The 23,902-nt window shown below is 36.0% G+C and overlaps 1 protein-coding gene and 1 long non-coding RNA gene across 4 annotated transcripts in view; one reads left to right on the top strand and one right to left on the bottom strand.

Annotated features, from left to right (window-relative positions):
• LOC116695823 (contactin-associated protein-like 4) overlaps positions 1 to 11,686 on the top strand; it is a 91,486-nt gene extending 79,800 nt beyond the window's left edge. For 2 of the 3 annotated variants that reach the window (XM_032526307.1, XM_032526306.1), the window contains exons 19-24: positions 508 to 732; positions 2,184 to 2,317; positions 3,502 to 3,589; positions 7,436 to 7,651; positions 8,613 to 8,684; positions 10,196 to 11,686. In XM_032526307.1, the coding sequence (XP_032382198.1) occupies positions 508 to 732; positions 2,184 to 2,317; positions 3,502 to 3,589; positions 7,436 to 7,651; positions 8,613 to 8,684; positions 10,196 to 10,392 (932 nt within the window). In that variant the 3' untranslated portion in view covers positions 10,393 to 11,686. Of the gene's footprint in view, positions 1 to 507; positions 733 to 2,183; positions 2,318 to 3,501; positions 3,590 to 7,435; positions 7,652 to 8,289; positions 8,381 to 8,612; positions 8,685 to 10,195 lie in introns of all 3 variants that reach the window. The other variant, XR_004333563.1, reaches the window with a different exon arrangement.
• Positions 7,031 to 23,062, bottom strand: LOC116695824 (uncharacterized). The gene is made up of 3 exons (XR_004333564.1): positions 23,016 to 23,062; positions 21,384 to 21,545; positions 7,031 to 7,619 (listed from the first exon to the last, which is right to left on the bottom strand). It is a non-coding gene; the product is annotated as an uncharacterized LOC116695824 (long non-coding RNA).
• Positions 23,063 to 23,902: the final 840 nt, after the last annotated feature.

Genomic DNA, 23,902 nt, shown 5'->3' with positions numbered 1-23,902 from the left:
GTTCCCAGTTGTTATGCTAAACTAAGCTAACCAGCTGCCAGTCTATGCTTCCTATTAAACAGATATGAAAAGCGCTGTAAATTTTCATTAAAAAAAACTTAAACTTTTAGACAGAATTTACCAGTTTGAGCCAAAATGAAAAGAAGAGCCATTCAACAAAACTTTTGAGATTTGTTGAAGTAAATTTTACCCTGGCTACAAATTTGGTTTACAGTAGTTTAATGCATGTAGAGTTATGTTAAGGAAAAAGGCTTCCAATAAATGTGGTTCACTTGGGTTTTATCTGCTGATATTATTTCAACTTGAAATAAATTGTTTTAAATTTCCGTAACAGTAAACATATAAAACAAAGAAGAAAAGTACTTTTACTAAGACATTTTTCTTTTGTTTTTCACTCCAAATTGACCTTTAATTTCAGATGGTGACAAGCAGTTTCTTATTAAAGATGCAAAAGAGACATGCGTATCTAACACTTCTAAGTTCACGAGTCAACTTTCTGACTTTCAGAGGTTTCAGCCAGCTTTAAGTCTTCAACATCCGTCGCTTACAACCTCAAGGAGCCCTATGAACTCAGCAGGAACAGCAGCGCCTTGCCTTCCTCCATCTACTCTGATGTGACACTGAGAGGAGAAAACATCTCCCTGAGCTTCAGGACCACTCAGTACCCTGCTCTGCTGCTCTACGTTAACTCTTTCTACAGGGAGTATCTGGCTCTGCTCATCAACAAACATGGTGAGGGCACTGACATTTTTTGTCTTTTCGTTTTGTTTGCTACATTCAATTCCACAACCCCTTGTTTTATCTCATTGTTTTTGCATTTGCTTATGTTCAACTCTCCTCTCCTTGTCTTTACCCCTCTGCATTCAGCCTGTCATCCTCTGCTGCCTTCCTCTCCACACTGCCATGCTTATTGCTATGCACAATGTCAGGTTCAAAGAAAACATCTGGTGCAAATGCTATTAAATGAAGAAGCAGCAGGGGGTCCTTCTTCTCTTGTTCTTTCCTTTGTCATTATTTATTCTGTTCAAATTTTCTTCACTCATTTCACTGTAGAAATTCCAGTTGGCATGGAGCAATTGGGATTTTCCATTGTCCGGTGTCTGCAACTTGTAAATATAGCTGAATTTCATGCTGTTGTTTTTACTAGTGTGCAGCTGAGCTGAGTTTCGGTGTTGAAGATTTGTTTTGTAATTTTAAACACAATCCATTGTCGTGACGGCAGACAAATCCCTGCTGTTAGTAGAAGCAGCTTTTAGCTTTTTAATGAACGAGAGGAAGCTGAGGGATAGCAGGTTTTGAAGAGTTGATTAAGTCATCATCAGGTATCTGCACTCTTGCCAAAGTATCTAATTAAATCCCTGAGAGAGGTTTCTTTTGGATGCACAACAGACGCTTTTCTCATCTACCTCTCTACTGCTGCTGCTGCAGTAACAGGAGCCTGAGCTGCTGCACACAGAGAAACTTAACTATCTTAGTCATTCACTGAGAGTCTGAAACACTCTTTGCCCTCTGTAAGATTGTTTTATTATCAAGATGTGCTTTTATGATGGAGGAATTGCTCCCTATTCGTCTCTGGAAAAAAATAGCATAGTGAGTAGAAAAAAGGGCATTCAATATTGAGTGTTTAGATCTTTACAAAATGATGATTATAATCTGCAATTTCTGCAGACATCTTGGAGCATCCAAATTATGTCAGTGATCTGTACTTTTTTGAGTGCAACTGTAAAAAGAGGGAAATTGATTTTATATCATGAAGTGTTATTCATAGAGATAACATATTAATCCTAAATATTAAATGGTTTGTAGCTTCTTAATTCAGCAGCTGATATCTTGGAACATTTAGCTATACAGCTGAAATGTTCTTTGAAGGAGTGTCTTCTTAGATGTTCACTGCCTAAAATCTGGAGATGTTTGAGTAAAACTGCTGAAGTGCTTGATTAATTATCACTGACTAAATGTTGTCTTGGGTCTTTAGCTTGAGACATGTGTGCACCATAAACTGAAAAAATAAGTTTTGTACCAATCAGCAACAAAAGTGAAGGTTACATCAGATTATCTTGTTGGTGGTCAACAATAATAGTTTATAGCAGCAGCTTATATTAGATCGGTTTTATATCTCATGAGTAACATTCATTATTTAGTGGCCGAGTCAAATACTGTATCGCTCTTCTGTGTTTGCAAAGATGAGCTGGAATTGAGGTACAAGTTGCACAGCAGCGGTGACGTGGAGGTGCTAGGGAGCAGAGTCACAAACTTGGCTGATGGACGTCTTCACATGGTGATCATCCGGAGACAGGCAGACACAGTCTCTGTTCAGGTATACACACACACACACACACACACACACACACACACACACACTCTCATTTTATTGAAACTGCTGGCTGACGCTGTCTGGTGATTGTGTGGCCCTGCGGTTCACTTGCCCACTGTAAATTAATCATGTATACAGAGATATGAGTATGCACCTTAATTATGATGTTCCTTGCAGTCATATCATAATATGATTCAAAGTGGGATAATACTCATAAACTGGAAACTGTGTGCACAGATAGTCACCTACAGCACAAGATAAAAATGATTTATAAGAATCTGAAATTAAAATGAAAGTAAGGATGTCCTAAGATGATCCACGGGAACCAGATCGGTATAAATCCTGGCATTTTGATTACCGTAATAGGTATCGGCTAATAAATCCAGATGTTTGCTCGATGAAGGACAGCTGTCAAAAATCTCTCTCTCTGTTCTGTTATGACATTTAACACAGCATGTGAGTGAGGGACCAGCCACAAAATAGTGAAACAGCAGCCAGCACTTTCAAATGAAATATGACAGTAAACATCCATGAGCCATAATCCTAAAATTATTTTATTGTCATAGTAGAAAAAAAAAAAAAATTAAAAGATCGGTCTCCTGTGGCATGCCAGTTGATAACTTACCTAGGACACCGACCTTTCCAGATATTCCTCTGACAAAATGCTTTTAGAAACCTAATAGAATATTAATTAATAAATGCTACAATTCCTCTCTTTTTTCAAGCTATTATTTCCCTGCTTTCCATAGCTCAACTTTAGTTTCAGGTTGATCAAAATTGGCAGATGTTTCTTTGATAAATGATTCCCCTAAATGATTCACTAAAGCCCACATCTCATTTAAAGTAATACATTAAACACTGTCCTTATTATAAAGGAGTGTCTCTCTCTAAGGCGTTTACCATCTCAGAACCTTCTCCACTTCTCAGCCACTGTGAACCACTGAGTCTCAGGGGTCTATTGGTTTCCAGCTTTGGGTTTGCATCCCATTTAAAAATGCAGGTCGGACCCCCAGCTAGCTTTAATTGCTTGCTTCTTTGCAGCCATTTGTCATTTCCTCACAGAGCAGCCTTTGTTTAAACACTGAACAATAGAAAGCTATCATTGGCAGTTTGTTGTCACTATCAGCCTTTGCTTTCTACCTGCTGAGCTTTTACCTTTACATGTGTGATATACATTTATCTTTCAGATCGACCAGAATACCAGAGAGGACTTCAACTTGACATCGGATGTGGAATTTAACAGCATCAAATCCCTCATTTTGGGCAGAGTGCCGGGTAAGTGAGGTTCTCTTAGAGCCGACTCCAGCACTTAGACAGACTCTCATTTGAATAACAGCACTGAGATGTTTGGGCCATATGGATCTATCTGCTGTTTTCTATTCATCATGTTGGGTGGACCGGTGGGAAAACTGCAATATGAGCAGCAGCCGTGGCACTTTTATAAACAAGTTGACATCCATATTCAAATGGTCACGAAGAGAGTTCTTAACTGTGGAGAACAAATAGGGGAGCCACACACTAAAGTCCTTGTTGTGTGGCATTAGACGCTTACAAGCCAAATAAGTGCATAAAAGTATTTGTGCAAATGGAATTGCTTTTTCACTAATGTCGAAGTTAAGAACATACAGTATGCTTTGGTGCGCTTTGTCTCTGTTATCGAAGCAGTGAGTAATACGATCGTTATGTCTGTCTCGTTAAGCAGGGCTTTAGACAACTGTAATGGTTATAACTTTAGAAAAGGTCCTTCACTTTGTATGGTAATGAGGAGAGATTGAAAAGAACAAATTACTTGGAAGATTGGAGTCAGTGCCCTGCGATACAGCATAACAACCAATAATTCTCAGCTGCTGTGGGTCGGGTCAAACTAAACCAGGATGTCAGACAGCCCAGTTCAGCCTCTCTCTGTCTGACAGAACATTTCACTTTCACATCACTCTTATTGTCCTAGTGATCTGCCTGTATATATGTATATACGTACAGTATATATCCTACATATTTCTAAAAAAAACAAATACCTCAGTGATTATGCATGTCAGTTAGGGTTATCATATAATTCATTATCCTTTACCTTAAAGGTTGAATTGTGGTCTTGCTACTGAAATTACGCTAGGTAGAATCAATTCTTGGGCTACCACCAAGGACTTAGCATCCACTATTGGTGACTAAAGCTACAGGAAGCTGTTAATGCTTCACAATAAAAGTCCTTCAATCTTTGGCATGTGGAAAGCTATCCAGCATTGCAAATTATTTGGTTCTTACCAAGATAAAAAAAAACTTAATGTAGAAGTGTTAGATAATTTATCTTGTTATAAGAGTGAGTTTTTTATTTTACACTATAATCCTAAATCAAGCATGCTTGTCAAGTGAAATTATCTTGCTGCATGGACAGATCACTTTACTTGTTTTTAGTACCTTTCCCCTCAGATTTAGTGTTTCTATCTTGTTTTTAGCCACCCCTTTTTTGCAGTGAGCAGGTTTGTTTTAACAGATGTTTAACTGAGACGGACACCATTGAAACAGTTTGCTATGTGTAGGAGTTGTTTTTGTTGATTGATGATAAAGACTATGTACAATCATATAATATGTTGTCATCCATCTATGCATGCCTTCAGCCATTTTCTAACCCTCTTATCGTGTTGAGAGTTTCTTGGACCTGGAAACCTTGATTATATGACACAAATTAAAACCAGGACGCTCAAAACCGATAAATAGAAACAGAAAAAAACACACATCTCATGCTCAACTCAAACTGAAACGTGGCACAAATTGATGCAAATTAATGCTGGGGCCGTTGTTCCATTCTGCTCCTTAAATTGTTTTGTTGTTGTTGACCCAGACCTTGTTAATGTGTGACTCAGCCTTCCCTCTGCTAAGCGAGAGGACTCAGGCAGTCAGAGCAGTATCAGACAGGCAGCAAGATAGTTGATATACTGTCATTCCCTGCCAGCACTGTCATCCATTAGCCTAACTAATGGACCAGGAAAGAATGGAGAGACTGAGCTGCTTACTGAGAGAGGGAGGGAGGAGGGATGATGAAGAGAGAGGGAGGGTGAGATACTGCTACAGAGAGAGGTGGAGGTAGAGGGCAGCCGCTGGGTGAAGGTGGACGGTAATCGTCAGTTGGTGGATACAAGGCCAGTGCTGTCAGTGCGGGATTGGACTGCTCGCACAAACAAGGCAGAGACTCTATTCAGCACTTTTAAGAAATAATACTACCAGTATTCATTTGTATATTAGAAATGTTGCCACATCACTGTGGCAACATACCGTATTTTTCCATTCATGCTAAACTTTAGTTATTTAGTTCCAAATTTTGGCTTTTGTTTTGACCATATTTTTGAATATTCCTCCATCACAAAGATGACATGTTTGACTACTTAATATGTAGCTAGGTAAACATGTGGACATGCATGCCGGGTGAAGCATTTAACTTAAAATACTTTGTATGCAAACTCCCCTGCATGCATGTGCTTTAATTTGTTATCAATAGAAAAAGTGTGTATTATTAAACAATGTATATAGTACACTAATGCAGTTTTAGAAAAGCTAATGTCACATAGGTAACTAAATCTGTTGTGTTACTAACTTTTTCTCCCATCTCAATCATTTGCACTTCATCTTGCAGGCTGCTCAACAGATACACACATGCCATGAGATTTATACTTCAAAGTCAAATGAATCCCTACTGCTCAGAGGATCAAATTCAATTTAAAACTTAATCAAAGCCTGATCAAATATACAGCTGATAAACAGCCCTCTCCAGCCAAGCCACTCTGCTGTGTTCCATTTATGTGGTGAAAAGTATCTCCTTTCTGATAATAACTTACATGAGTGGCAATGATGTGCTGTGTAATCAAATTGCCCTGCAGGAATTATTGTAGTTTACACTGACATTTATGGCTACTGAAGATTTTATGTAGCACCTGCTGTCATAAACAGTGACGTGAGCACATTGACCACAAGTAAGCGTCTGTGTCAGTTTTTTAAGAGGTGTGTAGTTTGATGTTTTGTTATGACAGTTGAGGGGCAATCCGGTGGGTGACAAAATTGCACACATTTTACCTATAAGAAGACACATGTCCATTATCATAAACATTTTCACTTGAGCAAGACTTAAGTCCATGAAGGTGAAGGTTTGAAAACTATTGGCCAAACATTTATTGAACTTTAAAGATAGTCATGGTCAAATATCTGTGCAGTTTGTTTCAGCTGTTACTGTCATATGTAATTAACAGTGTAATTAACATTTATAGTCTCCACTAGTGTGGCTTCAGACTTGTTGCATACTATCTGTTTATTAAAACTTCTATATGTGGAGTTTCAGGATAAAAAGGTAGCTTCCATTTCAACAAGACTGGTCAAATTTTTTTTACAATACAGTAGAAAAATGTCTGTTTGCTGTGTTTTGGAACCTTATAGGCCTTAAAACTCATGGATCTGTTAAAAAAACGGAACTTTCTGTATTGTATATTGTCTCACCAGTACCCAAAGCAACAAGCCCCCACCACCACAGCACCTTGCTTTATTTTAATCTAATACTCAAACCTTCGCATTGGCGGAAGAAGTATCAAGCCTATGGGACGGTCAACCTGTCTCCCCAGAGTTAGTTTTCATATTGGAAGATTCTGGAGGACATAAAGGACACGGAGGACATGGTTTCTGTCTAGTCTAGATGCAAAAAGTTGTGCAACTTTTATTTAGTGTTGCATGACAGAAAGAATACAGATCATAGTGTGTTTGAAAGATAGTGTTTTTATTTTTACTATATGTAACCATATAACCTAACAAAGCATTTAGTTTAGTTGCCTAGGCTTCCAATATCAAGTTAGCATGCATGAAAATGTTAGAAATAATTGTTTCAATGATGATGATGATGAGTTGTTTTTCACCCAGTATTAGTGTATTATTCAGCAAAATAATTTCCAGCAGGTTTATCAGCATCTAAAATGGATAATAAAATGATTAAGACAGAAACATTACCACTTATCATCGCGACCGTGGCCTCGTCAAGATAAAGGTTTACCACTCTTGCATTTGAAATGTGTTACTGGAATTTGCTGATGACAAACGTGTCTTCTCACTCAGCCTCTCTTGTCTCTGTGTTTCTCTCTCTGTGCTCAGAGTCTGATGAGTTAGATGCAGAGCTGGCCGGCTTGGCCTCTCTCGGGTTCACCGGCTGTCTGTCAGGTGTTTGCTTTAACTCCATCAGTCCTCTGAAAGCTGCTTTGCTGCACCCTGACAGCCCTGTTATTGTCAGCGGCCCATTGGTCCAGTCGAGCTGTGGCACCTCCTCTCCAGCCAATCCCTATGCGGCAGAAACCACCCACTCCTTATCAGGTACAAGATGCAGACTAATAGGCCTATATATACAGTATATGCTGTATAATAGGGGTGTAAAGATTCACTGATACAAATTGGCATCTGGTTGTATTATGACAGATACGACTACATCGATACACAGAGCCCTGGATCGATCTAAATGGGAAAGATTCGACCGATAAGTCTAACGTAATGAATCGGTTGACTGAAGCTTCGCTGTCAATCCAACAAAGCGGCTGCGGTGCGCGCAATGCTGTTGAAAACGACGGACTGTTTGTTTATGTTTGACGGAGACAAAAGCTTCACCATTTGTGTGATGAAAGACTTGATCATTCATGTCCGGGTTGGCGGGGATCAGCCAATCAGCGCTTTTGTTTGGGTTTGCCGAAAAAACAACCTAAATGCGAGGTTTTATTTTTGGAGTTTGCGGTGAGAGGAATACACCTGGATATTGTAAATTGTACTAGCTGCAGTCTGTGAGTCATGTATCCATGTGTGTGTTCATACACATGTGAGTAGATTGGCATATAAAGATATAGACATGTATTTGGGTGTGTTACGTTTATTTTGACGTTTCTATGTTCTAAGATGTTCAGTTAGTTTATAAAACATTAACCACCCCACCATCTCCCTTTCTGGTATGTTTTTTATAATAGTATTCTGCGGGCTGTTCATTAGACGTTTTTATGGGCTCATTAACCATCCTCCTCAGTAAGCAGATAAAGTGATGGCACTACGACAGCTGAGGTTAGTCAGACAACTGTAGTGAAGTCCTTTGAGGCTGTGCTGAAGCTTTCAACAAACAGCAAGTCTGTTATGACTGATGGTTCTCACAGTGACTATCTGTCCCCATGCACTCCTTTACCTCATCTTTCTCTTTTATTTCATGTTTTCTAACTTTCATCTTTGCTCTATATTATTTCTTTGTGTCTTTGTATCATTTTATTATTTATTTGTTCTCTTGTCTTTCTCTTGACAGACCAAACTGGTCCTGTGGATCCAGGTCAACCTTTAGTCAACGCCATCAAGAGTGACTCAGCGCTAATCGGAGGTAATGCAATCCATCTCAGCAGGAGTACGAACAATTCATTAAAATATCGTGATTAAAAACTGTGACATTGTAAAGATGGATGGGAAAGATACAATTCTCCGGTTTTGAGTGAGGAGAATAATTTTGATCTTGCTGGGGAGGAAAAAAAAGAAGCAGTGAGGAGAAGTAATGAGTTGGCTGTTTAATGAGAAGAGTTTGGGTCTGAATTCCAATGGGCAATGTGTTTCCATTTTAAAACTCTTTTGGTGCAGGGTTCAACTAAATCAAGCTTTACTTTGTGTCTCAAGTTAAGTTTGCTTTACAAATAAAACGAGAAGTTTGAGTGGGTGCGTTTATACCTACAACAATACATGTTGATATATCAGTAGTAATCATCTTGTTTTCATTGTTTTACTGCTGCCTCATTGAAACTTCCCGATGATGTCTCATATGCAAACGTGAGCATGTGAAAGACCTTGTCAGAAACAAAGTAATAATTGTTTGGCCAGTAACACATGACAAAGCAAGAAATCTAGAACACTGGATTCCTTGTTTAACATAATGCAGGAAAACATTTGGGAATAGGTTTTTTTAGCCATGAAACACACCTGACATCAATATATAACCTCTAGCTTTATATCCTATCTGGTTAAGGAAAAACACAATGCAAGGCTTGCAAAATACATTGTGATAGGGATGTGGATCAGACCGCATGACCACATAGGAAAAAACTACCTTCAGCAAGTTGAAAGATTGCCTAACTCTGCCTCTGCCTGTGGTCTTAAATATATATAATATGTAATATATCTACATGAAAATTTCTTAAAACGACTATACCTATTAGTAACCAAGTGATCGAGAATCATAGTCATATTTACGACATCCAGATTATTAGCGGGCACACTAGATGTTTTTGTGTTGAAAGTCTATAAGGTACTGCGCTCAAACAAAACAAGCTCATGTGGGCACCTGGACATATAAAACTTCAATGTGTTAATTAGTGAGCTTTAGAGGTGTTGCTCATTTTTCAACATCATAGGGGAGATAGGGTAACTGTTCCTCCTAGCTTCATTTAAACAAAACAAAAGTTATATTTGCATTGATTATTTACCAAAACACAGCATGCATCGGTGTGATCAAAACCAACATGCTGAATGTCCTTCCTCAGAACATTTGCAAAGAGGATTTTAAATCCTGCATCATTTACATTCATATTTAGCCATTTTTCTTCCCTTACTTTGTTCGGGCATGGTTGTGTTTCTTGGCATTACCACTTACCCATAGATCTGTAAAATAGCGTCAAACCACTGACTGTGTACCAAGTCGTCACCTTTGTGCGTTTGCCTTGCACAACAAAAACAGGATACCTTTAACACACGTGAGAGTGTTACCAAGCTTCTCATCTATGTAGCTGTTGGCAAGATAATGAGTGGTCAGGATGAACTAGTCCTTGAAGAAATCAGTTCACTGCTAAAAGCAGGTTCCTTACGTTCATACATGTGATTTTAAATCAAAGGTCTTTTTGTTTTCAGGGGTGATCGCCGTTGGGATCTTTGTCACCGTGTCTGCATTGGCGATAATGGCCAGATTCATTTGCAGCAGGAAAGAAACGTGTCAAAACCAGGAAGTCAAAGCAGCACAGCCCGAAGACAACCACGAGTTCCCCTTCAGTAGCCAGGCGGACTGTCTGAGTACTCCCAGTGAAAACCAAAAGGAGTTCTTCATTTAGCAGGAGCCCCAACGTCCCACTGATCTGACAGGACAGAGGGGCATGAATCACCAAGAGCTCAGTGTTCAACCCCCCACACACACACACGCACACAGCCCCAGAGCCACTGCTACCAGTGGATCAATAAGATGTGAAGTCAATAACAGACCAAATTATGATTTTCTTTAGTTCCTTTGTGCTGTCATTTTTAGGATGTAAATATTTCAAAATGGAAATGGTAATTTATGTGCTTCTAACAATATTTCTCTGCCATATTGAAAACAGTTTATCAAAAGTCAACATGCAGAAGTGATGTGTTGATCAAAACACAACTTTGTTCCATTTGAAATAAACTTTTGGACTTGGTGTTAATTTATAAAAAAAGAAAAGCACTTTTTCTACGAGGATGATTAACCTTCTGTTAAATTTGAGATTTTAGAGCCATACAGTATGTGTCAAAATAGGACAGAAATGACTGGAGGACTGACACGCGTGTTTCAGTGCTCTGCCAAAGCAGATTCTCAGAATTAACTATAATCCATACGGTTTAATAAGTGATCAGAATTTGAACACCTGCTGTATATAGGAATACAAAATGAAAGTCACTCTGAAAAGGTATTGTCCCCACTTTGTCTTTGAGTTAGTCAGAAAATGTGTATGTTTCTCGCTGAGCTTTTCTTTATATCATGAGAACAATAAAAACTTTACAACAAGCCTTTTGTATTTTTACTTATTGCTTGCACCACCAACAGTGAACAGCCAACACCAAAATCCCTCTCTTTCAACAGTGAAACTTAAAGCAGCATGGGTTATAAAACACTGACGATGTCACTTTCTTCTCTCTGCAGACATTTAATGTGTTTTTGCTAAAGCACTAATCTGTGTTTTCCTGACAGACTAAGATCATCATAAATAGAAAGAAATGAGAAGCTGACAATGATATATAAATGATGTAATGAAAACCAGCCATCAAAATATTAATATTGAATACAGCCATGTCTTTGCAATATTTTGACTCATGGGTAGGACTTTACTTTTAGGAAAACACTTCCCCCCATTCTTAGTATAGCTTCAGGCCCAATGATTTTACCTTATTAAAGCTAAGTTTTTGATCACTGTCTCTCTTACCCAGCTCTGTCTTCAAGATGTTTTTATGGTTTTTCACATAACAAATGTCTCTTTTGATACTCACAGAATATTGAGCATAGAATAATCCTACGCAATAATGATACACAGTTCTTGAAAGCATTTGCTCTTCTGAACACCTGCTGTTTGGAAGCCCTTCCGTTGAAAATGCCTGTGGAAAAAAAATAGCGATGCATTTTACATTTCCTGGGTAGTTAGTTGGAGCCATGATTGCGAGCATGCATGAACAATAAAAGGAGCACCACAAGGCTAAAATCCCATGAAAAAAAGACGCCACAGCTGTGGAGATTGTTAGACTGACAAGAAATGCAGAGCAAAATCACCAGACCAATGACCGAAGATGTGAGCAAGAATTTAAGATTTGTTACATGACAACTTTCCCAAAGAGCAACATGTTCTTTTATGTGCCTGCCCTACAGGCCAAAGACATTAGCCTCCAAAGAAGTGTCAAGACTGGAAGTTATTCTTGATGTCGTCCCACCATTCGTTCAAGACGCCTTGTACTAATAAAGTACAACTTTTTTTAGCTCTACAGACTCTCAGCAGTCAGCAGAACAGGTCAAGCCTCCTGAACAACTCTCAAAAATTGCCTTCAAGACAAAACAGTTTCCTTTGACAGACCCGATTTCCACCTGACAACAGTAAATGCTCTGGATAAGGAAAAGCATGTTAACATTCTCAAAAGTAAATCCCTTAAACAAGTTGTAAGGTTGCTAACTCTTCCTGAGAGCTTCAGTGGGTTGCACTTTTAAAAGTAAATGGCACTTTCCCTTGACCTGGGACTTGCTATGGTCTCCCTTGCCTAACTTATTTACATATTATTAGTCTTTATTAGTAACACAGGGATAGAGAATCATGGTCTCATTTACGATGTCCTGATTATTATCAGGCAAAGATGTTATTGTCTGTCTGCTAGTGTGAGTAGTTTTACAATCAAAATTGTCATTCTGGCTAATGTCAACATACTGTAGAATTTAAACAGGGTAGCTACTGTGCTCCATAAAGGTAACCTCCTGTTGTCCTGTTTATTAGATAACTTGAATCAACAGAGATATACAGTTTGCTTCTCCAGCCTGTCAAGCACATGTGTCCTACTTTTCTACTTACTGTAAACAATGTAAACATAATTCGCCACACTTTAAGTCCAGTGGCAAATTTATAAAACCTGCTTCATTGATTGAGAGTTACAGCAGCTATGTTTAAATCCAATCTATTGTTACCAATCTATTGATCTACCTGTTAATGTCTTAATGCCTGTTCAACACTTACAACTAGTAACAGTTTGTGTTTAAATAACACTAGAAGTGTTTTTCCTTGTATACAGTGTTGGTTGCTCACATGTAAAAACATATAATGTACATTTTAAGAAACCATAAAGTTGACAAAATTAATTAAATAAAATCTGTGTGTTTGAAAATGTATGCAAGAATATGGTATTTACATTTTTCAAACTATCCTCTGATGACATGACTAGCATCTGACTCTACATTTCTTATTGACAGCATCAACACTACGAAAGTAGCAAACAAATAAGGGTGTTTACACAAGACGCATGCCTCAGTCACAGAATCCCAGAACCAGTGTGCATGTACTAATCACAGCCTGGTAGTCATCTGTCGAACCCTGATCAAAAGCCAGAACAAAGATGTTGGAACAGTTTTATATTAAAAGGGGCTTCTGAGCGGCTGTTTTCTGAACGTTTAAGGTCATGTTCTTGATTAGATGTGAATAACTTTTTGCTGAGCCTGCCTAATTTAACTGAACAGCTGTAACTACAATGATGTGACATGTTTTGTGAATAAATGTAATTTGAGTGACTTTAAGTGATTTTTTTCTAGAATTTTCTCTGTTTGGATGGTTTACTGAACTGAAAAGCTCTGCTGCACAATAATACAAATGTTTTCAAATGCTGAAATATGGTTGATTTTAGTTAAAGAGAGCGTTTAAGTAATGTTCTCTCATAGTATAGTCATAGTATAGTATGTCAAAAAAGTAATAAAGTCATAGTATATTATGTTGAAAATTATCATAGAGTATGATAAAAAAGTCCTAGTATAGTATGTCAAAATTAGTGCTGAAAAAGTCCTATTATTATGTATTTAATAAAGTCATACCATGTTCTGTGGAAAAAGTCATAAAAAAGTCATGGTTTGTCAAAAATGGTCATGGTATAGATGAAAAAAGCCAAAGTATAGTATACCAAAAAACGTGAGAAAAACCAATAGTATAAAACATTGAAAATAATAATAAAGTCATTGCATAGTGTGTAGAAAAAATCTTATAAAGTTATAACATATTGAAACAAAATTATAGTATTTTGAAAAAGTGATTAAAAAGTATAGTATGTCAAAAGTCATGAAAACGTAATTGTATTGTATGTTGAAAAAAAAGTCATAGTATAGTATGTCAAAAAAGTTAGAAAAAGTCAGAATAGTAAGTTGAAAAAAGTGGAAAAAAGTTATAGTATGTCGAAAAAGTCATAGTATGTCGAAAAAAGTGAAAAAGGCCATTGTATAAAATTTTGAAAAGAATAAAAAAGTAATTGTATAGTGTGTAGAAACAGTCTTATAAAGTTATAGTATAGTATATTGAAACAAAGTTACAGTATAGTATGTCAAAAAAGTCATAGTATAGTATGTCAAAAATAGTGCTGAAAAAGTCCTATTATTATATATTGAATAAGGTCATCCTACAGTCTGTGGAAAAAGTCGTAAAAAAGTCATGGTTTGTCAAAAATTTTCATAGTATAGATGAAATAAGCCATAGTATGACGAAAAAAGGGAGAAAAAGCCAAAGTATAATATGTTGAAAAGAATAATAAAGAAGTAATTGTATAGTGTGTAGAAAAAATCTTCTAAAGTTATAGTATAGTATATTAAAACAAGGTTATGGTATGTCAAAAAAAGTGAGTATGTTGAAAAAAGTCATAGAATATTTGTCAAAAAAGTCATAGTATAGTATGTAAAAAAAAAGTGGAAAAAAGTCATTAGTATGTCAAAAGTCATAGCATAGTATGTGGAAAAAAAAAATCATTAAATAGTTATAGAATCTCGAAAAAGTCATAGTATGGCATGTCGAATAAAGTCAGAAAAGTCCTACTATAGTATGTCATAGTATGGTACGTCAAAAAAAAAGTGATAAAAAAGTCATAGTATATTATGTCAAAAAGGTATAGTATAGCATGTCAAAAGAAGCCATAAAAGTCATGGTATACTACGTCAGAAAAGGTGATTAAAAAAGTCATAGTATAGGTTGTCGGAAAAGTCATAGCATAGTTTTTCAAAATAACTCATAGAATAGTGTAGTATGTCAAAAAAAGTAAAAGTATGGTATGTCGAAAAAAGCCATAGTATAGTATGTCGAAAAAGGTGAGAAAAAGCCATAGTATAAAATGATGAAAATAATGATAATAAAGTCATTGTATAGTGTGTAGTAAAAGTCTTATAAAGTTATAGTATATTGAAACAAAGTCATAGTATGTCAAAAAAGTGAAAAAAGATATAGTATAGCATGTCGAAAAAAGTCATAGATTATATGTTGAAAAAGTCATAGTATAGTATGTCAAAAAAAGTGGAAAAAAGTCATTAATGTCAAAAGTCATAGTATAGTATGTTGAAAAAGGTGAGAAAAAGCCATAGTATAAAATGTTGAAAAGAATGATAATAAAGCATTGTAGTGTGTAGAAAAAGTCTTATAAAGTTATTGTATAGTATATTGAAACTAAGTTATAGTAAAGTATGTCATAATAGTGATAAAAAAGTATAGTATGGTATGTCAGAAGTCATGAAAACGTACTAGTATTGTCTGTCAAAAAGAAGTCATAGCATAGTATGTCAAAAAAGTTGGAAAAAGTCATAGAATAGCATGTTGAAAAAAGTGGAGAAAAGTTATAGTATGTCGAAAAAATCATAGTACAGTATGTTGAAAAAGTATTGGATATCGAGGAGTCATGAAAACGTAATAGTATAGCATGTCAAAAAAAGTCAAAGTATGGTATGTTGAAAAAAGCCATGCTATAAAATGTTGAAAATAACGATAAAAAAGTCATTGTATAGTATGTAGTAAAAGTCTTATAACGTTATAGTATAGTATATTGAAACAAAGTTATAGTATAGTATGTCATAAAAATGATAAATAGTATAGTATGTCAAAAAAAGTTAGAAAAGCCATAATATAATATGTTGCAAGAATGATAAAGCCAATGTGTAGAAAAAGTCTTACAAAGTTATTGTATAGTATGTGCATAGTTTTTAAAATAAGTCATAGAATAGTATAGTATGTCAAAAAAGTAAATGTATGGTAATCGAAAAAGCCATAGTATAGTATGTATAGTATAAAATGATGAAAATAATGATAAGTCATTGGATAGTTAGTGTAGTAAAAGTCTTATAAAGTTATAGTATATTGAAACAAAGTCATGGTATGTCAAAAAAAGTGAAAAACGTTATAGTATAGCATGTCAAAAAAAGTCAAAAAAGTCATAGAATATATGTTGAAAAAGTCATAGTATAGTATGTCAAAAAAAGTGGAAAAAGTCATTAGTATGTCAAAGGCCATAGTATAAAATGTTGAAAAGAATAAAGCCATTGTAGTGTGTCGAAAAAGTCTTATAAAGTTGTTGCATAGTATATTGAAACAAATTTATAGTGTAGTATGTCATAATAGTGATAAAAAGTATAATATGTCAAAAGTCATGAAAACGTTATAGTATTGTTTGTCAAAAAGAGGTCATAGCATAATATGTCAAAAAAGTTGGAAAAAGTCGTAGAATAGTATGTTGAAAAAAGTGGAGAAAAGTTATAGTATGTCGAAAAAGTCATAGTAGAGTATGTTGAAAAAGTATTGGATATCAATAAGTCATGAAAACGTAATAGTATAGCATGTCAAAAAAAGTCAAAGTATAGTATGTCAAAAAAGGGGAAAAAAAGCCAAACTATAAAATGTTGAAAATAATGATAAAAAAGTCATTGTATAGTATGTAGAAAAAAATTCTTATAAAGTCCTAGCTTACTATGTCAAAAAAGTAGTTTAGCCTAGTTTGTTGGAAAAAGTCATAGCATAGAGTGTCGAAATAAGTCATAGTATAGTATGTCAAAAAGAAGTCATAAAAAAGTTTTTAAAAAAAGTATTTTTTCAAACTATATCTATATATACATAGTTCTTATGAGATGAGAGGGCCATGGCAAAACATATTTCATTGCATTCTCTCTGTACTTTTAAAGGCACATGCCAATAAACTTGAACTTCAACTTGAAACTTCAACTTGAAAAGTCATGGTATAGTATGTCAAAAAAATTCATAAAAAAGTCATTGTACAGAATGTTAAAAAAGTGATAAAAAGTCATAGTATAGGATGTTAAAAAAGTGATAAAAAGTCATAGTATAATATGTTTAAAAAAAGTGATAAATCATAATATAGTGTTGGGGATTAGGAAGATACAGATTACATTATTGGCTTGAAAAAGGGAAGTTTGGGGTCCCCTGCTGGAATTCCTGCCCCCGCAACCCGACATCGGATAAGTGGACAAAGATGGATGGAAGGAACTTTGAGGCTGAGTATAGTATGTCAAATAAAGAGATTAAAAAAAAGTAATATAGAATGTTGAAAAAATGTAAAAAAGTCATAGGACAATGTGTTGAAAAAGTGATTAAAAAATGTAATAGTATAGACTGACGTAAAAATGTATAAAATGTAATTGTATAGTGTGTCAAATAAAGGTCATAAAAAAGTCATTGTATAGAACGTCGGAAAAAATTATGTTAGAAAAAGTGATGAAGTCATATTTAATGTTAAAAAATGAAAAAGGTCAAAGTATAGTGTGTCAAAAAAAGTAAAAAAAAAAAAAGTCATAGTATAGTGTGTCAAAAAAAGTAACGAAAAAGAAAATAGAATACAATGTCGTAAAAAATGATTATATTGAGGGATTGAGGGATTATATCTCCAACCTGGCCAGGGAATGACTCGGGATCCCCAATCGGAGCTGGTTAATGTGGATTGGGAAAGGAAGTTTGGGGTCGCCGGCTGGAGCTGCTGCCCCCGCATCCTGATACTAGACAAGCAGACGAAGATGGATTGATGGATGAAAAGAGACAGAAAAGTATCATAGTATGAGGAATAAATTCTGTATATTATTTAGAAAAAAGATTAATAAAGTCATAGTGTGTTGAAAATAGTCATAAAAAAGACATATTAGAGTATGTCGAAAAAAGTGATTAAAAAGTCATATTATGGTATGTCAAAAAGTAATGAAAATGACGAAAAAAGTCAGAGTATTTTATTTTGAAAAAAAGCCATTAAAAAGTCACAGTATAGTACGTTGAGAAAAGTTAATGAAAAATATAAGTGTAATAGTATGACGAAAAAAGTCAGTATAGTATGTTGAAGAAAGTGATCAAATTAAAAGAAGTCATATGTCGAAAAAAAAGAAATAGTATAGAACGTTGTAAAAAATGATAAAGTCATAGTATGGCATATCGAAACAAAGTCATAGTATAGTATGTTGGAAAATAGATACGGATAAAAAAGTCATATAGAATGTCAATGTCAAAAAAAGTCATAGAAAATCATAGAATGTCATAAAAAGTGATTGAAAAGTCTTAGTAAAGTATATCAAAACAAAGTCGAAGTATGTTGACATAATGCCATTTTAAATTCATAGTACGGTGTGTCTAAAATAGTAAAGATATAGGATGTCGAAATAAGTCATGAAAAAGTAATATGGTACAACAAAAGAGTCCGAAAAAAATCGTAATGAGGAAAAAAAGTCAGTATAGTATGTCAAAAAATGGTTAAAAAAAGTCATAATATAGTGTGTTGAAAAAAGTGATAAAAAGTTATAGTATGTCAAAAATTCATAAAAAAGTCATAGTACAGTATGTCGAAAAAAGTCATAAAAGTCATAGTAGAGAATGTTGTGAAAGATTATCAAAAAAGTCATATTATGGTAAATTGTATAGTATAATACAGTATATTTAAAAAATGCCATTTAAAAGTCATGGTATGGTATGTTGAAAAAAGTCATGAAAAAGTAATACTATAGTATGACGAAAAGAGTCACAAAAAAGTCGTCGTATGATGAAAAAAGTAAGCATAACATGTTGAAAAAACTGATTAAAAAGTCATATTATAGTACATATACGTCAAAAATGGTCATTGGGCAGTGAGTCAAAAAAAGTATAGTAATTGTATAATATGATAAAAAGAGGTATAAAAAGTCATACTATGAAGAAAAAGTCAGCATACAGTAAAAAAGTCAAAGTATAGTATGTGGAAAAAAGTTAAGAAAAAGTCATAGTACAGTATAGTATATCGAAAAAAACACAGTAAAGTATGTCGAAAGAAGTCCTAGTCATAGTTGGAGCAGTGCAAACCGCTGAGCCACCGGGCCACCAAATAAAGTATTTTGAAAACAGAGTCATGGGACAGTAATTCCTAAAAAGCCAATAAAAAGTCAAAGTATGACATGTCGAAAAAGTCATAAAAAAGTCCTCACAACGTTACAAATAAAGAGCACAATCCATACTAGGGATCTGATGCTATTCGGAGCCGTGATAACCACTGATCCATTGTGCCGCCAAATAAAAAAAGTTGAAAACAGTCATAGCATAGTACGTCAAAAAGCCTATAATAAGTCATAATTTAGTATGTCAAAAGAAACAATGAATATAACAATATGACAAATGTTTATAAAACAGTCAGTATACTATGTCGAAAAAAGGAAATATGTCTAAAAAAAAGGTTTAAAAGTCATAGTGCAGTATATCGAAACAAAGTACTAGTGTAGTAAATCAAAAAAAAATCATAATATGTTGAAAAAATGCCCGTTAAAAGTCATAGTATGGTATGTTTATACTGTGTATAATACTGTGAATGCTGCAGAATCAACATTTACACAATAAGCATTATCATTAATATCAACCCTTTGCTTTGTTTTCACCTTCTATAGGCTAACACCTGCTCCCCACTTCCTCATCAGTCTAGCAGTATACTTGACATATGAGTCGAAGGGTAAAAAATGTCCTCGTCCAAATGGGGAAAAGAGATAATATGAGATGTGCAAACCCTTCTTTTCACTGGCATGACAGGTTTTACCTGCTCCCTCTCTCTCTCTCTCAGTTGTTAATTAGATTAAAGTGATGTGCATCCTTTTCTCTGCACTAGTATGCTGGTGACACCCAATATGACTGATGGGGCTGCCCTCGACATTAATGAAGAATGTCTTTAGAACCTAGATGAGCTTTCTGAGTCCTCTTTGTGTACCCGTTCAGTTGTTTTACTCAAAATGTGCCCACATGTCCAACTACTGAAAATAAGGTAATGTACATTTTCACCGGCCTCAATGTTGGATTTACCCATAATCCTCGATGGCCTCAAAGTAAACTTTCACGGATTACGTGCAAATTCAAATCCTGTTGTGGGGAAAAAGGCTAATAACAGTAGCACAAAATGTGGTGTTAAGAGGCGGCTGAGGTCTTTTGTTTCCCTGTTAAATGAAGCTGAAACACACCAGCACTCTCTCTAAATTAAATTAACATAAATTTACATCACAGATTGTTTTCCCTCCTAAACTTTTCAGCAGAGGATTCTCTTTATGCACTCCATGACATTATTGATGGGTATTTATATGCATCTGTCTGTGGAGTGGAGATAAAGATGACTGACTAAATGACTTAAGCATCCAGGAGAGGGAAATGTCAAAGTGATTTTTGTGACTACAACGTTTTCTCAGAATTCCAAAAGTTGGAGGCTAAAGACTGATTCAGAAACTGGAAATGTAAGACATATTTGAAAGAGGGCATCTCAATGCTTTCTTTATATTTACTTCCAGTATTTCTGAGACCAAATTGGTGGCTCGACCGACAGACTGACATTTAGTGTGACTTGCACGCAGCAACCTGTGTATCCACCTGTGTACTAAACTGACCAAATAGGTATGCAAATAGGCTACTGTGCGTCATATAGACACAGAGCGCATTGCACCATACTCTGAAAGCCACGCCTACCGGAGGGGGAAACAACTCTTAGCTCTCCATTGACTGGCGTGAGTGCCTCCTCATCAATTCCGTCTGGTACCAGACAACAGAATGCATATAAGCTGCTGTGTTGTGATATTCACTACCAACAGGGTAAATAACCATTTAACCATCCTGACACATTAGTGTCAGGATGTCTCCCCACTGTGTTTACTTCTCAAGTCTGTATCCACTTTTGTCTTCTTTAAAACTCTGTTTTTTTTATTCGGCAGCGTACAAAATGGAAGTTATGAGTTCTTTACATTGTTAGTATTGAATTTTGAATTTTGCCACACAGCAACTGTTAGGCATTTTTCTGTTTGCTAGCAGACGGAATTGGCGAGGAGACACCCAGAGATGTTTTATGGCTATGGAGCTGAACATCTCATTGCACACAGGATGCTGGTAAAAGTTCAGTGTATATTAAACAGAACACACTAATGAAGGCCATAGAGGAAGATCATGTCAAGACTCTTATACCAGCAACTGCATCATATCATTTTTACAAGCATATAAAATGTATGTTTGCAGCTCATTTAAGATCAGTAGGTTAACATACTTTGTTACTGTACTTGTTTTAATTACTGTATGCAGCATGCCGCTTGCTGAAAGTGTCGCAATGGTGTTAATTAATTTGAGGTTGGTCTGTTGCTGTAAATCTTTAATAATCATTTTGTATCGCTATATTACAAGCTTCCATGATTCAAAATTGCCTAAATACCATTAGGATTTATGCTCGTCTCTAATGTAACGTGTGGGTAAAAGTATTCCATGGCTCACTAGATTGATAATTACATTTAACACGCTGCCCACTCAAGGTGAGTGTCAAGTGTTATGTATAAATGGGCTCTCACCTGAATGAGAAGAGTTGATTAATGCTTCTCCGCGCAGATGAAACAGCAGCAATCAGAGATAAGAGAAGAGGCGGGTTGAGACTCCGGGGACTCTCTGGTGGGTTCCTGCTGCATTCTAGTGGTGGCCTTCTCCCTGATTAGTGATCTGTTGCGACGGCAGCACTGCGAGCAGGAACGACATCGCAGAATTCTGTCAGTTTGTATTTATCATGACTGTACTGGAAAATGTATATGGCATACCAATGTGGCTTTAACAGTGGCAAAACATGGTGTCGAGTTAAAAAAACAGGATTGATAAATTAGGTCTATGGTATCATTCACTGTGCACAGTATGTATGTATCCAAACGTGTCAGAATTAAGGGTTGTCATCATGATTAGACTGCTCAGCCAGAACAATGCAAGAGTCCGTCTTTGCAACTTTTTGTTGTCTTTGAAATTTGGAGACATATTGGTCAGGAACATATGTATGGTACTCTGGAGATTGGGGGGGCTCAAGATTGCCCACCTCCCTGGGAACCTCCACTGTCAGAATCAACTTTATTTGTCAGGTATGAGGACACATACAAGGACTTTTGCTGTGGATAATCATTGCTCACAACGCACTTACACATACAAGACAATCAAAACAAATTTACACACACTATAAACAGAAACAATAGACAGGTTGAGAAAATAGTGCAATGAAGAGTGCAAAGTATGCAGGAGTAAATTATAGAGCATAGTGCAAAGGGTACTGCAATAAATAGTATTCTATAAGTATTGATATATTACAGTATGAACAGCTCTGAAACAGAATGAATAAATGGAACCAGTAAACCGATTGATTAGTGACAGTATTGCTGGGTTATTGCACAGGAATCGCACCTGGCACTGTGAATAAGAAGTCAGCTGTTCAGAGTGATGCCTCCACTTCCTCCCAAGGGGATTTGATAATAATCTTGATACATATCAGTTATCACTACCAAGCCACCTCCGGGCTTCAACATTAGATAAATTAATTTCTCTTAACGTCTTTGTCTCTTATCACCAGGGCAAATGTGTGAGGAAGAAGGCGTGTAGAACTGAGGTTCGAAGCAATGGTTGGCTTGACACCACAACATGTACACAGACTAATAATTCAGAACATTGCTACATCTCGTCCCTGCCCCGTCAGTATTCAACCCTTCAGTGATCAGATAAGAGTTTAGACATAGATCACTGGGCTTCCGGCACCACTGATTACATCTTCAGCGGTATTATGCAGAAGAAGCTCCATAAGTCTCTCAACACCTCATGTTTTATTGATGTTATGCACGCAAACAGTAGACGTTCACCCCTCAGATCGTTCACCTCTTCAGTTCATCTCACAGGATGTCAGGACCTCAGTATCACCTGTTCAACCTCTAAGTGTCTTGACAGATGATGGAAACTGGATGTTTTGCAGTAACATACAGTATATGTTGGAAGCTGCTTGGCTATTTGCTTAAGATACATATGCAACTCAAACGCTAGTTTGTACACAAGTGCCAGAATAAACCGGAACCAGAGACTGCTATGGAAACAGAAAAAAGGAAACAGAAACACCAGGATACAGAATGATAACTTTAAAAGAAACATTCCACAAAACATGATTATTGTAACAAATACCATACCTTGATTGACTTGGAAGCACATTCCCCTCCCCCAATTGAGAACAGGCAGGTAATTGGAATCTGTAGTTAAAAATCTTGTTAAAAATCATGTTAAATTCGTATTAAAAAAAACAAATATCTTGTTTAAAACCACCTTAAGCCTACCCGTGCTTTAGCTGAACAATCACTCCAAGCTTTTGCAACTTCACCACCATGAAGAGTTAAAGAAGTAAACAATCAAAAGTAAACAGTTATTTAACTTATGTTTAATAAAATGAGCTAAAACATGATTCATGGTGCTAGCTCTAGACAGGCATTCACATTGGATTTTTAAATATATATATATAAAAAAAAAAGAAACCTATTTAAAAATATAGCCTACCCAATGTAGCACATAAACAAAGACTGGCCTCAGTTGCTCTCTCAGGCGTGTCTGACTGCAGAAAGAAAAATCCAGGTGAGCTTCCCTCCCCTGCTTATAGGCTCTGCCCCTTTGCCTGGGTCCTAGTGCTAGTCCACTCTCGCCTTCCCTATCACACATTCAATAGGTCAAGATGGCTTATGATGGAATCTGTTTCAAAGCAAAAGTTAGAGGTAAAAGGAAGCTGTAGGGCACTGTTCTCCTGCTGTCAATATACATATTTGTAACTACTGAATCCATTAGTGAGACACATTCTGAATGCACACAGAATCAATTTTGCTTAAAGCTGATTTTGCACAAATTAAAAAGCACTCGTTACCACTGCCTCCACCCTCCCCGACTGTTGGTCATGGCCTTACTGTGGTGGGATTTGTTGTTTTCAGCCCCTGAGGGGTTTATCCTGAGTTGGCACAGTTCAGTGCTTCTCAAGTTTTCCATAACTCTAAGGACAGCTCAATGTGAACACGCATTGCACTTTAGAGGGAAG

The sequence above is a fragment of the Etheostoma spectabile genome, chromosome 9, assembly GCF_008692095.1.
Source record: "Etheostoma spectabile isolate EspeVRDwgs_2016 chromosome 9, UIUC_Espe_1.0, whole genome shotgun sequence".
In the NCBI taxonomy this organism is placed as follows: Eukaryota; Metazoa; Chordata; class Actinopteri; order Perciformes; family Percidae; genus Etheostoma; species Etheostoma spectabile.
Note: the sequence above shows the minus strand (reverse complement) of the source record. Positions and strands in the feature narration are given on the sequence as shown.